General features: G+C 58.5%; 1 protein-coding gene and 2 long non-coding RNA genes across 18 annotated transcripts; all 3 read left to right on the plus strand.

Moving 5' to 3' along the window:
* The first annotated feature begins 690 nt into the window (after positions 1-690).
* LOC128078263 (uncharacterized) lies at positions 691-5,022 on the plus strand. Of its 9 annotated transcripts, XR_008205501.1 has the most exons (6): positions 987-1,193; positions 1,580-1,939; positions 1,983-2,052; positions 2,481-2,875; positions 3,009-3,084; positions 3,407-5,022. It is a non-coding gene; the product is annotated as an uncharacterized LOC128078263 (long non-coding RNA). The 9 variants fall into 9 exon arrangements; XR_008205504.1 differs by lacking the exons at positions 987-1,193; positions 3,009-3,084; positions 3,407-5,022 and adding an exon at positions 691-964 and having other exon boundaries at positions 1,822-1,939; positions 2,481-3,000; XR_008205497.1 differs by lacking the exons at positions 3,009-3,084; positions 3,407-5,022 and having other exon boundaries at positions 980-1,193; positions 2,481-3,000.
* A 578-nt stretch (positions 5,023-5,600) lies between these two features.
* LOC128078264 (uncharacterized) lies at positions 5,601-9,934 on the plus strand. Of its 8 annotated transcripts, XR_008205510.1 has the most exons (5): positions 5,601-5,779; positions 6,085-6,180; positions 6,932-7,106; positions 7,229-7,298; positions 7,456-9,934. It is a non-coding gene; the product is annotated as an uncharacterized LOC128078264 (long non-coding RNA). The 8 variants fall into 8 exon arrangements; XR_008205507.1 differs by lacking the exons at positions 6,085-6,180; positions 7,229-7,298 and adding an exon at positions 5,963-5,997; XR_008205509.1 differs by lacking the exons at positions 6,085-6,180; positions 7,229-7,298 and adding an exon at positions 6,024-6,058.
* Positions 9,935-12,973: 3,039 nt separating this feature from the next.
* Positions 12,974-14,278, plus strand: LOC128078262 (translation initiation factor IF-2-like; the record flags this gene model as incomplete). The annotated part of the gene is made up of 1 exon (XM_052678281.1): positions 12,974-14,278. A coding segment is annotated over one exon (1,077 nt), but the record flags the coding sequence as incomplete, so codon positions are not given.
* Between the last annotated feature and the right edge of the window lie 1,021 nt (positions 14,279-15,299).

A 15,299-nucleotide genomic window follows, 5' to 3' on the forward strand; every position in this document is an offset into this window, starting at 1 on the left:
GGCAGCCAGTTCCATCCTCGTCCAGCTGAGCTGGCATTGCAGACAGTGTCACAGCCCTGCACGCGTCCCTTTGGGGTCACCCAGCTGTGCTGCCCCGCTGCTGGCACAGCTTCCAGCAGCGTTTTCACCCCCAGCTCAGCACGGCCCCGAGCGCAGGCAGGACAGGGACGGGCACTGCGTGCAGCCCAGCAGGGCCGTGTCGGTGTGGGCAGTGGGCAGAGCCCCCACACAGCCCCCTTGTGCAGCGTTGTTCCCATTGAAAACATCCAACAGCAGTGGAACGAGGTGTGCAATCCGCTCTGGCTTTCACTGGTGCTTGCTTAGCTGGGTGCCTTAAGCGTTTTCTAAGCACAGGTTTTGCATTTGCTTTTTGGGAAGGGTGGGGAGGGGTAAAACTGGAGTGCTTGCTGGTTACACGGAGGAGGCTGGGTCCTGCAGCAGCCCCAGGGTTCAGGTGTGGAAGTGATCGCTGCCGTCTGGGAGTGCGGCACAGAATCAGGGAGCTGTGGGGTGGTTGGGTTGGAAGGGACCGTATCAGTCATAGAGGCACGGGATGGTTGGTTGGAAGGGTCCTTAGAGATCATAGAGCCACAGGATGGTTGGGTTGGAAGGGTCCTTAAAGATCAAAGAACCACGGGATGGTTGGTTGGAAGGGTCCTTCAAGACCATAGAGGTACGAGATGGTTGGTTGGAAGGGTCCTGAAAGATCATAGAGCCACAGGATGGTTGAGTTGGAAGGGTCCTTAAAGACCATAGAACCATGGGATGGTTGGGTTGGAAGGGTCCTTAGAGACCAAAGGGCGATGGGATGGTTGAGTTGGAAGGGTTCTTAAAGACCATAGAACCATGGGATGGTTGGATTGGAAGGGTCCTTAGAAATCATAGAGCCACAGGATGGTTGGGTTAGAAGGGTCCTTCAAGATCACAGAGCCATGGAATGGTTGTGTTGGAAGGGTCCTTAAAGGTCATAGAGCCATGGGATGGTTGGTTGGAAGGGTCCTTAGAGATCATAGAACCACAGGGTGGTTGGGTTGGAAGGGTCCTTAAAGATCAAAGAACCACGGGATGGTTGGTTGGAAGGGTCCTTCAAGACCATAGAGGTACGAGATGGTTGGGTTGGAAGGGTCCTTAAAGATCATAGAGCTATGGGATGGTTGGGTTGGAAGGGTCCTTAAAGATGACAGAACCACAGGGTGGTTGGGTTGGAAGGGTCCTTAAAGATCATAGAGCCACGGGATTGTTGGGTTGGAAGGGTCCTTCAAGACCATAGAGCTATGGGATGGTTGGGTTGGAAGGGTCCTTGAAGATCATAGAGGCACGAGATGGTTGGGTTGGAAGGGTCATTAAAGATGACAGAACCACAGGGTGGTTGGGTTGGAAGGGTCCTTAGAGATCATAGAACCATGGGATGGTTGGGTTGGAAGGGTCCTTAAAGACCATAGAGGCACGAGATGGTTGGGTTGGAAGGGTCCTTAAAGACCATAGAGGCACGAGATGGTTGGGTTGGAAGGGTCCTTAAAGATCATAGAGACACGGGATGATTGGTTGGAAGGGTCCTTCAAGACCATAGAGGCACGAGATGGTTGGGTTGGAAGGGTCCTTAAAGATCATAGAGACACGGGATGGTTGGGTTGGAAGGGTCCTTCAAGACCATAGAGCTATGGGATGGTTGGGTTGGAAGGGTCCTTGAAGATCATAGAGGCACGAGATGGTTGGGTTGGAAGAGTCCTTAAAGATGACAGAACCACAGGGTGGTTGGGTTGGAAGGGTCCTTAGAGATCATAGAACCATGGGATGGTTGGGTTGGAAGGGTCCTTAAAGATCATAGAGCCACGGGATGGTTGGGTTGGAAGGGTCCTTAAAGATCATAGAGGCACGGGATGGTTGGGTTGGAAGGGTCCTTAAAGATCATAGAGCCATGGGATGGTTGGGTTAGAAGGTTCCTTCAAGATCACAGAGCCATGGAATGGTTGGGTTGGAAGGGTCCTTAAAGATCATAGAGCCATGGGATGGTTGAGTTGGAAGGGTCCTTAAAGATCATAGAACCACAGGGTGGTTGGGTTGGAAGGGTCCTTAAAGATCATAGAGACACGGGATGATTGGTTGGAAGGGTCCTTCAAGACCATAGAGGCACGAGATGGTTGGGTTGGAAGGGTCCTTAAAGATCATAGAGACACGGGATGGTTGGTTGGAAGGGTCCTTCAAGACCATAGAGCTATGGGATGGTTGGGTTGGAAGGGTCCTTAAAGATCATGGAGCCATGGGATGGTTGAGTTGGAAGGGTCCTTAAAGACCATAGAGCTGTGAGATGGTTGGGTTGGAAGGGTCCTTAAAGATCATAGAGGCACGGGATGGTTGGGTTGGAAGGGTCCTTAAAGATCATAGAGACACGAGATTGTTGGGTTGGAAGGGTCCTTAAAGACCATAGAGCCATGGGATGGTTGGGTTGGAAGGGTCCTTAGAGATCATAGAGACACGAGATGGTTGGGTTGGAAGGGTCCTTAAAGACCATAGAGGCACGAGATGGTTGGGTTGGAAGGGTCCTTAAAGATCATAGAGCCACAGGATGGTTGGGTTGGAAGGGTCCTTAAAGATCAAAGAACCACGGGATGGTTGGGTTGGAAGGGTCCTTAAAGATCATAGAGGCACAGGATGGTTGGGTTGGAAGGGTCCTTAAAGATCATGGAGCCATGGGATGGTTGGGTTGGAAGGGTCCTTAAAGATCATAGAGCCATGGGATGGTTGGGTTGGAAGGGTCCTTAAAGATCATAGAGCCATGAGATGGTTGGGTTGGAAGGGTCCTTAAAGACCATAGAGCCATGGGATGGTTGGGTTGGAAGGGTCCTTAAAGATCATAGAGCCATGGGATGGTTGGGTTGGAAGCATCCTTAAAGATCATAGAGGCAAGAGATGGTTGTGTTGGAAGGGTCCTTCAAGATCACAGAGCCATGGGATGGTTGGTTGGAAGGGTCCTTAAACATCATAGAACCACAGGGTGGTTGGGTTAGAAGGGTCCTTAGAGATCACAGAGCCATGGGATGGTTGTGTTGGAAGGGTCCTTAAAGGTCATAGAGCCATGGGATGGTTGGGTTGGAAGGGTCCTTAAAGATGACAGAACCACAGGGTGGTTGTGTTGGAAGGGTCCTTAAAGACCATCCAGTGCCAATCCCTGGGTGCCCTCCAGCATGGGCTGCCCAGGCCCACCCATGGCCCCAGATCGGGGCACCCACAGCTGTGGGCAGCGCCGAGGCCTCACCGCTCTCTGATTAAATGCCTTCCTGACCTCTGACCTCAGTCTCCCCTCAGTGTAAAGCCGTTCCCCCATGTCCTGTCACTATCAGTGCCCCTCCTGCTCGTGTGCTGCCTTGGTGAGGTCTTACAAGCCGTTTGGGAGGACTGAAATAAGTAAAGGGATGCTGCTTGGGCAGAGGTGGACGGGCAGAGCCGATGGAGCAGCGGCAGCCCGGTGGGTCGCCTCCTTTGAGCGCTGTGTGGTTCGGGACCGGTGCTGGTTGTGCTGCACCAAAGCAGCCCCCCATAACATCCCTGTTTTGCTCTCCCATGACGCCATGCTGGCCTCAAGCAGTGGGTTTATGGAGAAGAATTTTGTACTTCTTTTGAACGGGTGAGGAAGGGGTGCAGGAGGTGCTTTGCGACACGTAGCACAGCTTTCTCCGGGTTGGCGAGAGGTGCTATTGGGTGAGGAGGGATCCGGGCTCCGCTGTGTGTCCTTGGGGCAGGAATCTTCCATCAGTGCACCCAGCTCTGCTTGCAAGGCCTCCAGGTCTCCCCCCGTCGCTCCTGTTGAGTCCCCATGGTCGTCCAACCCAACACGCGTGCCTTGTTTCCATTCACACCTACCAACCTTGGCCAGGTGTGGCTCTGCTCATTGCCCTGTCCCTGTTGTGTCCCACTGGCAGCGTTCTGTTTCCACCTCTTCTGTCTCTTCCCGACCTTCCTCTGAGCACAGAGCGTGGCTGCGTCGCCGCGCTGCCGACCTGCGGGCACAGCTGTGACCCACAGGGATCGCCAGTCCTCTGCAGGGCTCCTTAATCATAGACCCACAGAGCCATAGAATGGCCTGGGTTGCAAAGGCTGAAGGTGAGCATCAGCTCCAAGCCCCTGCTGTGTGCAGGTCGCCAACCAGCAGCCCAGGCTGCCCAGAGCCACATCCAGCCTGGCCTCCAATGCCTGCAGGGATGGGGCATCCACAGCCTCCTTGGGCAACCTGTGCCAGTGCCTCACCGCCCTCTGCATGAAAAACTTCCTCCTCACATCCAACCCAAACCTCCCCTGTCTCACTTTAAAGCCATTCCCCTCGTCCCATCACCACCCACCCTCACACACAGCCGTTCCCCTCCTGTTTATCCGCTCCCTTCAAGCACTGAAGGCCACCATGAGGTCTCCCTGGATCCTTCTCTCCTCCAAGCCAATCAATCCCAGTTCCCTCCGCCATTCCTCGTAGCAGAGCTGCTCCAGCCCTCTGACATCTCAATGCCCTCCTCTGGACCCGCTCCATAAGCTCCAAGAGCTTCGCAGCTCCTGCTGTTCGGATGGGGATGCTCTGCTCAGCACTGGCCTGATGCTCACACTGTTGTCGGTGTCTGGTGGTGCTGCTGGCAGCGGTGAGAGCCGTGCTTCTCCTGCCCTGCACAGCCCCGCAGGGGGCAGCTTTCGCTGGTTGGCCCCCCAGGAGCAGAGCTGGCGATGTGGGACGGCGCGGCGCGGCGGCGGGGAGGCCAGGAGTGATGAGCAGCGCAGAGCGAGGCGGTGCTGGCGGTTGTGTTCGGAGGGGGGAGGACAGGAATGAGGGGCAGGAGGAGCTCGTCGTTGTGGGAAAAGGTGAACAGCGGGGTCAGCGTTCCGTGTCAGCGTCCCGTTCGGTTTGGCAGAGTTGCTCATGGCGTGAGAAGCACCGTGCTCAATGTGGTTTGCAGAAAACATGGAAGCTGTGGGGGACACTGAGCCGTAGAACCACAGGATCGGGTTGGATGAGACCTCTCACATCACCGCTCCAACCCGTCCCCATGGAGGGTTCTCCCCACGGGCAGCGATGGTGAAAACCATCTGTAGCAATGGGTTTGTGTGGATCACGGTTTCCCACGGGGACGTTTGCCATGGGGACGTCTGTCGCTTGCAGCTCCACGTGGGGCCTGAAGTCTGAGGAATGGTGATGTTGGAGGGGAGGGCTGGGGGCTCCAGGGGTGCCTCCAGGTCTGCCATGGCCGGGGTGGGGGCTGTGCCAGCGCTGGGTCGTCCTGGCAGTCAAGAACCATTTGATGCCTTCCTTGGAACATCTTCTGCCTGTATTCTAAGCGTGCCCATCGCTGCTGGTCCCCTCTGGGCACTGCCTCCCCCTTCTTCATTCCCTTCCATCAGATATTCACACACTGAGAGCCCCCAGAGCCTCCCCCCTGCCGAGCAGCCCAGGCTGTCCAGTCCCTCATCGCCATCCCAGCCATCACATGGCCCAGTGCCTCATCACCATCACGGCCGTCACGTGTCCCAGTCCCTCATCACCATCACAGCCATCACCATCATCACCATCACAGCCATCACGTGTCCCATTCCCTCATCAACATCCCGTGTCCCAGTCCCTCATCACCATCACGTGTCCCAGTCCCTCATCACCATCCCAGCCATCCCGTGTCCCATTCCCTCATCACCATCCCAGCCATCACGTGTCCCAGTCCCTCATCACCATCACGGCCATCACGTGTCCCAGTCCCTCATCACCATCACAGCCATCCCGTGTCCCAGTCCCTCATCACCATCACGTGTCCCATTCCCTCATCACCATCACAGCCATCACGTGTCCCAGTCCCTCATCACCATCACGTGTCCCAGTCCCTCATCACCATCACAGCCATCCCGTGTCCCATTCCCTCATCACCATCACAGCCATCACGTGTCCCAGTCCCTCATCACCATCACGTGTCCCAGTCCCTCATCACCATCACAGCCATCCCGTGTCCCAGTCCCTCATCACCATCACGTGTCCCATTCCCTCATCACCATCACAGCCATCCCGTGTCCCAGTCCCTCATCACCATCACGTGTCCCATTCCCTCATCACCATCACAGCCATCCCGTGTCCCAGTCCCTCATCACCATCACGTGTCCCAGTCCCTCATCACCATCACAGCCATCCCGTGTCCCAGTCCCTCATCACCATCACGTGTCCCAGTCCCTCATCACCATCACAGCCATCACGTGTCCCATTCCCTCATCGCCATCACAGCCATCCCGTGTCCCAGTCCCTCATCACCATCACAGCCATCACGTGTCCCATTCCCTCATTGCCATCACAGCCATCCCGTGTCCCAGTCCCTCATCACCATCACAGCCATCACGTGTCCCAGTCCCTCATCGCCATCATCACCATCACGTGTCCCATTCCCTCATCACCATCACAGCCATCCCGTGTCCCAATCCCTCATCACCATCACAGCCATCACGTGTCCCATTCCCTCATCACCATCACAGCCATCACGTGTCCCAGTCCCTCATCGCCATCACAGCCATCACGTGTCCCAGTCCCTCATCACCATCATGTGTCCCAGTCCCTCATCACCATCACAGCCATCACGTGTCCCAGTCCCTCATCACCATCACAGCCATCACGTGTCCCAGTCCCTCATCAGCATCACGTGTCCCAGTCCCTCATCACCATCACAGCCATCACGTGTCCCAGTCCCTCATCACCATCACGTGTCCCAGTCCCTCATTGCCATCACAGCCATCACGTGTCCCAGTCCCTCATCACCATCCCGTGTCCCATTCCCTCATCACCATCCCAGCCATCACGTGTCCCAGTCCCTCATCACCATCACGGCCATCCCGTGTCCCAGTCCCTCATCACCATCACTGCCATCCCGTGTCCCATTCCCTCATCACCATCACGTGTCCCAGTCCCTCATCGCCATCACAGCCATCACGTGTCCCATTCCCTCATCACCATCACAGCCATCCCGTGTCCCATTCCCTCATCACCATCACAGCCATCCCGTGTCCCAGTCCCTCATCACCATCACAGCCATCACGTGTCCCAGTCCCTCATCACCATCACGGCCATCACGTGTCCCAGTCCCTCATCACCATCCCGTGTCCCAGTCCCTCATCACCATCACAGCCATCACGTGTCCCATTCCCTCATCACCATCACGGCCATCACGTGTCCCAGTCCCTCATCACCATCCCGTGTCCCAGTCCCTCATCACCATCACAGCCATCACGTGTCCCATTCCCTCATCACCATCACGGCCATCACGTGTCCCAGTCCCTCATCACCATCCCGTGTCCCAGTCCCTCATCACCATCACAGCCATCACGTGTCCCATTCCCTCATCACCATCACGGCCATCACGTGTCCCAGTCCCTCATCACCATCCCGTGTCCCAGTCCCTCATCACCATCACGGCCATCCCGTGTCCCAGTCCCTCATCGCCATCACAGCCCTCTCTTGGCTCTCCCGGATCCCACATCCCTCTTGCAGTGGGGATCCCAGCACTGCCCCAGATGAGCCCTGGCTGGGATCGGCTCTGTGAGCGGCCCCAGGACAGGCTGCTGGCTCCTGGTCCTGCACCTCGGGCTTCTCCCACCCCCTCAGGCGCAGGATTTTGCTCTTCTCTTTGCTGGGCTTCCTGAGTTCGCTTCCAGCTCGTGTCTCTGATCACTGCGGTCTCCGCAGCCATTTGGTGCCTCTGTCCCTGCGCCCTACTTGTCAACAAACAGCCGAGGGGATCCTTTTCCCCATCATCGGGGCGACGAAAGAGGACATTGGGAATTGCCGGCCACGGCAGCACCCAGCAGCACCCACAGTTGTGCAGCATGGGCTGCACACCGTGCTGCTGCAGCCCCACATCTCTGCACTGGGGGTCCTGGTTTTGCGCCCCCCTCAGTCGCTCCCATTGCAGCCACGTTTCCCTGCCATTCAGCAGCAGCTTCCTTTCCCTGGTGTCGCTCTGAGCTTTGCTTTGCAGGCTTCCTTCCCTTTCTCTTCCGCCCTTCCATGTTCTGTTTGCAGAGCCAGACGTGGAGTTGCTGGCAGGCCAAATCCCTCTGAAAGGAGAGAGCTGTAGGGGCGCGACGCCACCTGTGTGTGCACCGCCCCGTGCGGGGGGAACTCAGCATCTCCAACTGCATTTAGGCAAAGAGAGAGGGGCAGCGCCTGCCTGCAGCCCTCCCTGCCCATAGCCGTAACCTCTGGGGTTCGCTGGGTGCTGCTGGAGAACCACAAGTGCGGCCCCACAGCTCAGTGATGCTTCGGAGGAGGTCTTGATGGGAGGAGAATCAGAGAATGGCCTGGGTTGAAAAGGACCACCATGACCATCTCGTCTCAAACCCCTCCTGCCGTGTGCAGGGGTTGCCAACCACCAGACCAGGCTGCCCGGAGCCTGGAGAATCCTTTTGCAGTTCCGTGATGAGCTCTGGTGATGTTTTGGAGGGAGGATGAGAACGTTTGGGCACCGGGAGAGGTGGAAGCAGAGCAAGTGGCGGAGTTCCTGCAGCGACTGGAAGGCGTTGCCTGCTGTTGGGTCTGGTTACTGCTGAAGGAATTGGGACTGAAACACCAAGATCAAAGAAAGGAGGCTGAGCCGTCAGTGCCATTAATCATCAGAGCGTTCCCAAAGGGTTCCGTTAGCAGCCGGGCAAACACAGCATCCCTCTTTGCTTGGTGAGAACGCGACCTTCGTCGTGAGACGCTTCCCGTGAGAGCTGTGCCCTCGTTCTGCTGATTGCAGCCTGCGCTGTGGGACGTGTGCTGGGTCCTGGGCTCCCTGTCGGGAGGCAGAGCTGCGACAGCCGCCGTCTCCTTGCTGCTGCGGTCCTCCAAGGTGCAGCCACAGCATCGCCGCGCACAGGAGACGAAGAAAGCATTTCATTTTCCCTACAAAGCTTCTGGGTTGCGTTTGCACGGTGCGGCCCAAAGGAGCAGCGTGCAACGCTGAAGAGGCCTGGTAAAGGCAAAGCCCTGGGCGGCATCACCCCGAAACGGGGCAGCACCCAAAGATGGAGCAGCGCCTGAAGACAGGGCAGCTGTTTGGCCTCAGCTTGGTCCTGCTGTGTCGCTGTGAGTGTGCGGCCCTGTGGCCAATCTCGTCGTGCGCCCACGTGAAGCCGCAGCGAGGAGCACTGATCCAGAAGCAGCCCTGCGAGCAGACGTTGCTGCTCTGCGTAATGCGTCAGAAGGGAGGCGGTGCTGGGCCGTGGCTCGTGAAGGATCCCATCCAAAAACGCTTCCCTGGCTCAGAGCAGAGCTGAGTGCCTGTGAGCGAAGCGCCAATGGAGAAGCCATCTTCCAAAGCTGGGCTGTAGGGAGCAGCGTCCTCTATGGCGCAGCACTGCTGGCGGAGCAGAGCTCCCGCAGAGCAGCCCACCGTCCTCCGTGCTGAAGAGGATGTGCTCTGCAGAGCTCTTTCCTGAGCTCGCCTGACCCTGGAAGCCACTGGACAGCAAAGGAGCCGTGCTGAGAGCCACAGAGTCCTTGCAGCGCAGCGCTGCTGCAGCTCTGCACCCTCACAGGCAGTGACAGCAGTGCTGAGGTCGCTGCATCCGCGCACGCCAACCTTACCTGGCTGTGGGGAGAGGGATGGCGGTGACAGCAGGGCACAACGGACAGCAGGGTCTCGCTGTGCCCGTCTGTGGGGATTTCCAGCTCCTCTGCAGGGATGCCACGCGCTTGTGAAGCCAACTGAAATTCAAAGCAGCTCAGGACGAATTGCAGCATTAGTGGGGCAGAGTCTGCCCTGTCTGAACTCCCATCTCAGCTCCTGGGTCCTCCCTCACGGCAGAGCCTGGAAGCTCTCAGAATCATTCAGGTGGAGAAGAGCTCTGAGATCCCCAATCCGACCCCAACCCATCCCACTGCCCGCGTCCCCCAGTGCCACATCCCTGTGCTCACCGAACACCCCCAGGGATGGGGGCTCCCTGCTGCCCTCCCCATTGCACCCTGAGCCCATCCCCTCAATGCACAACACAGCGTGTTGCTGTCCCCTGAAATCCTCTCTGCAGAGGTCGTCATTCATCCTCCATCAAGATTCATTCACATTTGGACACAGATTTGGGCTCGTTCTGCAAGTTCCACGGAAGACGAGCCCTCAGACCTTAACGAATTGCATCCCTCAGCCGCGAGGCATCGCGTCGCTCCTGCCAGGCTGCAGCCCTGTCCTCCTCCTGCGTTTGGCACCAAAGTGCCTGCTGGGCTGCCAGCTCCCTGAGCAGGGCAGGGATGACAGCTGGGTGTCACCAGCTGCCCGCTGAGCATTCCTGCATGGCATCCTTGCTCTCTCCCACTGCAGGCTCTCCTTTCCCAACCTCTGGGAGCGGTGCCCCTCTCCATCCCATCTTGGCCGGGCTGAGCAAGCTCTTGGCAACCAGCTGCCGCTGCCTGCAGCCTCTCCTCTTCACATTTACCTTTCTTGAACGTGGGGGAACCCGAACCGTCCTCCGAATTCCAGCAGCAGAGATGGCAGCGGTGTCTGCTGCGGTGATGCGAGTTCACACGTAGGTCTTGAGGCACTCCTGCTGTGCCAGTGCCTCCGGGCTGTGCCAGCAGACCCAGAACTTTCTCTTCCTTCATCATTTCCTCCGGATGAGCTCTGGCTGAAAGCAGAGATCCTTTGCCAGCCCTTTGTGAGCTGCGTTCCGTCCCTTCGTGTTCTGTTTCTCGTACCGCAGTCCTCAAGGTCGTTCAGTTGTCCCTCTTTCGTACTGGTGGCGCTTCCCAAGTGTGACTCACCGTCACGCTCCTTTCTAACTCCTGCTTTCTGTGCCAAGGTGGGAAGAGGATCAGCGCAAGAGGCAGCGTGGCTGAGCCCACGGGCTGCCCTTCCTCTTCCTGCGGATAGGAATCTATTCACCATCTTCAGTTAGCGCCTCTGGGCCTCTCAGAGCGCGGCTCTCACGCAGCGCCTGCGTTGGTGGCTTGTGGCACTGAGTGCATTTCTGTAGCCGTCGCTTTGTTCCAGGAGGGGAAGGCAGAGCTGCAGGGTGCCCCAGTGCCTTCCTGCTCCTCCGTGGCTGGGCTGGAGGTTGGGTTGCCCACCGGCCAGGGGCAACGCGCTCCATTGGCTGCTTGTTGGGCAAAGCACAGCCTAGTCAAAGAGCGGCAGGCAGGGCAGCTGGAGGCAGCACGGGGCAGAAGTGGCTGAGCTGGATGCCGGGTGCACAGAAGGACCGCGCAGAGTCCCACGGCCCCGCTCAGCACCGAGGCCCCGATGGCCCCACAGGATGCCACCTCCGCGCTCCCCAGGCTGAGGGGCTCCCTCCGGTCAGAGCACTCCAGGCAGTTGCCCTCTGCTGTTTTTGTGTTTCGTTTTATTTCCTCATTGGGAGCATCCTTGTTTACGCCAGGCCAGGTTTGTGACAAGCGGCTGATGGCAGAAGGGAGGTGTTCTTGCAGCACCGTTTGTCTCCTGTCAGATCCTTCAGTCTGGTGCAGGGCAGACGTTGGCCGGTGCCCAGGGACACCGCGCATCCCCGGCGCTGCTGCAGAAGGGACTGGCCCAGCACCACGCTGCTCTCACACGGCCCTGCGGGTCGGAGCATTTATGCTTATGGGGGCAGAGCAAGATGTAGACAGGTCAGGGCCCTCCTGCCCCACGCACAGCCCGCAGCAGAGCTCAGCCCCATTCTGTGACGGTCGGATCCTGCTGCCCCACGCCCGGAGCCTCGCGCCGGTGCCTGGAGAGGTGCTGGAAGTCCCTGTCGTCCTACAGTGGGGCTCTGTCCCCGTGGCAGATGTGCTCAGGCGGTTGTGTGTTGCTCTGGCTGTGCCTGGCGCCCTGCTTTAGTGAGGGGAGGTGGTCCCAGCCAGAGGGGGCAGGCGGTGGTGCGAGGTCCTCAGCGTGGCACTTCCCAGTGAATCCACAGAGGGCTGCAGGGCCAGGGCTGCTCCCAGGAGGGTTTTGGGTGTGCGGAGCGATGGCAGCGCGGCCGAGATCCAGAGCTCCTGGAGGAAATCCCCGCACCTCTTCTGCCTCCTCGGAGCAGACCTCGCAAGGGCTTGCAGCAGGTCTTGGCCGGAGCTCCGAGCCGCGTCCCCGCGCGTTGTGTGTGTGCTCTGTGTCTGGGGACCTGGCCTCACCCCGCGCTCTGCTCTCTCTCCTCTCTCTCTCTCGCTGTACCGTTCTTTCTGCAGACTTTTCAGTAGTTTAGGAGAACTCAGCACCATTTCCCAGCGGAGCTCCGGGACCACCTACACGGTTCGACCTGGCAGTCGCTACCCCGTAACCCGACGTACCCCCAGCCCCGTGAAGCCGGCTCTGGATCGGACAGAGCCGCTCAGCACCGTGCGGCCCTACGGCCTGACCCCTCCCACCATCCTCAAATCTTCCAGCCTCTCCATCCCACACGAGCCCAAGGAGGTGCGCTTTGTGGTCAGGAGTGTGAGCGCCCGGAGCCGCTCCCCGTCCCCATCCCCCTCGCCAGGGCCGCCCCTGCACACCCTCCACCCGCCGAGGCCCTTCATGCAGAAACCCCTCCACCTGTGGAACAAGTACGACGTTGGGGACTGGCTGGAAAGCATCAACTTGGTGGAGCACCGAGACAAGTTTGAGGACCATGAGATCGAGGGCACGCATCTGCCCGCCCTCACCAAGGAGGACTTTGTGGAGTTGGGGGTGACACGGGTCGGGCACCGGATGAACATCGAGCGAGCACTCAAGCAGCTGGTAGACAGCTGACCATGCTAGGCAGCGCCGGCCTCTTCCAGAGCCACCAACGGGGCGGGGGGACGTTTCTACCAGACTAATAAAACCCATTTTGATTCTCTTTCTACTCTGAGCACTGCACTGAAGGGTGCGGAGCCTGACGGCCCCCACCCGCTCCCAGGCAGCCCCGCGCCGCGCACGCGCAGCCCCGCTCGGCCCCGCCGGCCCCGCGACGCCTTCGGGAAAAGGAATGTTGCATGAAATACATCCTCTTTTCCGTCCCTCCCAGAGAGTCCGGCCTGTATATCGCTTGATGTGCTCTTGCCTGGGGGCGTCGCCAGTGGCCGGAAGGGCCGAGGAGCCACGTGCCGCCATGCCACGGCTCTGTGCCTGGCCTGTGGCACGGTGACACCTGGCTGGGGCTGGGGGCCGGCCCGCCGCCAGGCGAGGAGCCTGACCCTCCTGCAGGCACCTCGCGTGGCAGGTGGGAGCGGGCCGGCCAGGCCCTGGGGTGTGCAGCACAGCCAGGCCCAGCAGTGCAGCCAGGCCCCAGCAGTGTGGCTAAACCCAGCTGTGCAGCCAGGCCCAGCGACACAGCGAGGCCTGGAAGCATAGCTAGGCCTGGCAGTGCCTCTAGGCCTGGTGGTGTGGCCAGGCCCGGTGGCACAGCTAGGCTTCATGGTGCGCTTAGGCCCAGCAGTGCAACTAGGCCCAGTGACATGGCTGGGCCCAATGAAGCACCCAGGCCCAGTGGAATAGCGAGGCCTGGTGGCACAACAAGGCCTGGTGGCTCAGTTAGGCCCAGCGGCACGAGGCCTGGTGGCTCAGTTAGGCCCAGCAGTACTGTTAGGCCTGGTGGCACGAGGCCTGGTGGCACAGTTAGGCCCAGCAGTACTGTTAGACCTGGTGGCACGAGGCCTGGTGGCACAGTTAGGCCCAGCAGTACGGTTAGGCCTGGTGGCTCAGTTAGGCCCAGCAGTACAGTTAGGCCTGGTGGCTTAGTTAGGCCCAGCAGTACTGTTAGGCCTGGTGGCACGAGGCCTGGTGGCTCAGTTAGGCCCAGCAGTACAGTTAGGCCTGGTGGCACAAGGCCCGGTGGCTCAGTTAGGCCCAGCAGTACAGTTAGGCCTGGTGGCTTAGTTAGGCCCAGCAGTACGGTTAGGCCTGGTGACACAGTTAGGCCTGGTGGCTCAGTTAGGCCCAGCAGTACAGTTAGGCTCAGTGGCACAATTAGGCCCAGTGGCATGAGGCCTGGTGGCACCGTTAGGCCCAGCAGTACAGTGAGGCCTGGTGGCACAAGGCCTGATGGCACAACGAGGCCCGGTGGCACAACGAGGCCTGTTGGCGCGGCTCGGCCCAGTGGTGCCGCCTGCTGCAGGAGGCAGGCAGGGTGCTGAGGGGGGGGGGGGGAGCAGCCTCGGCGGCGGGGCGGCCCAGCCAGGGGTCCTGGTGCCGTGGGGGTGGCCGCCCCGCTCCCGCCCCGCTCCCACCCCGCAGCCCCTCGTCCGGCTCTCCCGGCAGACCGGAGCCGCGCGAGAGAGGAGAGGGAGCGAAACCGCATGGATTGAAGCATGTTTGGGGGGTGTCGAGGGAGGCTGGTGGGGACCCAGCAGCAAACGCTTTGCCAACGGTGAGGGTGGGGGGGTGGGGGGAGGTGTTTGGTTTCCTCTTGGTTTGGGGTCTTGTTTCCAAGGGGACGCGTTGATGGGTAATATTTAATCTCCGTGCATTTATATAGAGAGCAGCTGATGATCTACAAGAGACGATTCTGACCCACGGGATTCCCACTCTGTCCTTGTCATCCTTATTTTGCATCTTTTTAACCGATCAGCTATATATTTGAAAAGAGAGAACAAATATCTATATATCTATATCTATAGCTATAGCCACCTGATTTTGTTATAATTTTACTAAATCTATATATCTCTAGACTTGTTGAGATGCAGACGAGGCGGTGCCTGCACCCCTCCCCCAGGTCGCCCATCGCTCACGGGAGTTTTTAAGCGACTGACTGAATGAATGTTCCAAAAAAAAAAAAGGCAAAAAAAAAAAAAAAAAAGGCAAAAAAAAAAAAGGCAAAAAAAAAAAAAAAGGCAAAAAAAAAAAAAAGGCAAAAAAAAAAAAAGGCAAAAAAAAAAAAGGCAAAAAAAAAAAAAAGGCAAAAAAAAAAAAAAAAAGTCTTTTTAAAAAAAAAAAAAAAAACTTTGGAAAAAAAAAAAACCAACCAACCAACCAACAGCTCCTTTCAGACACTCTGGATTTTAAAGATTTGGAAACACGAAGCAACGAATCCGCTCGGTTTTTGGGACACACCACGTCTTCCATCCCCGCAGGCAGAGGCAGACGCACGGAGGTGGAGAGCTTCCAGTCCCCGCTCCCGGACGCTGCTCTCCCTCCGGCGCCGGGGAACCCGCAGACCCACGGCTTGGGGCGGCCCCGGTGCCGGAGGGGCAGCAGCTCCGTTCCCGGCCCCACGCGCTCCCCTGGCCGGCATCGCGCGCCCGGGCTCAGGGGCGGCCAGGGGACGGCTTGGTGACTGGTGTTCCCCAAAAGCCGAGTCCCCCACGAAGGCATTAACTCTTCTGGTGCTAGAGGGAAGGACAAGGAGGTTCCTTCTGACCCTCACACATCTACGAACCTTTACAA

The sequence above is a fragment of the Tympanuchus pallidicinctus genome, unplaced genomic scaffold (assembly GCF_026119805.1).
Source record: "Tympanuchus pallidicinctus isolate F22 unplaced genomic scaffold, pur_lepc_1.0 scaffold167, whole genome shotgun sequence".
Taxonomy (NCBI): Eukaryota; Metazoa; Chordata; class Aves; order Galliformes; family Phasianidae; genus Tympanuchus; species Tympanuchus pallidicinctus.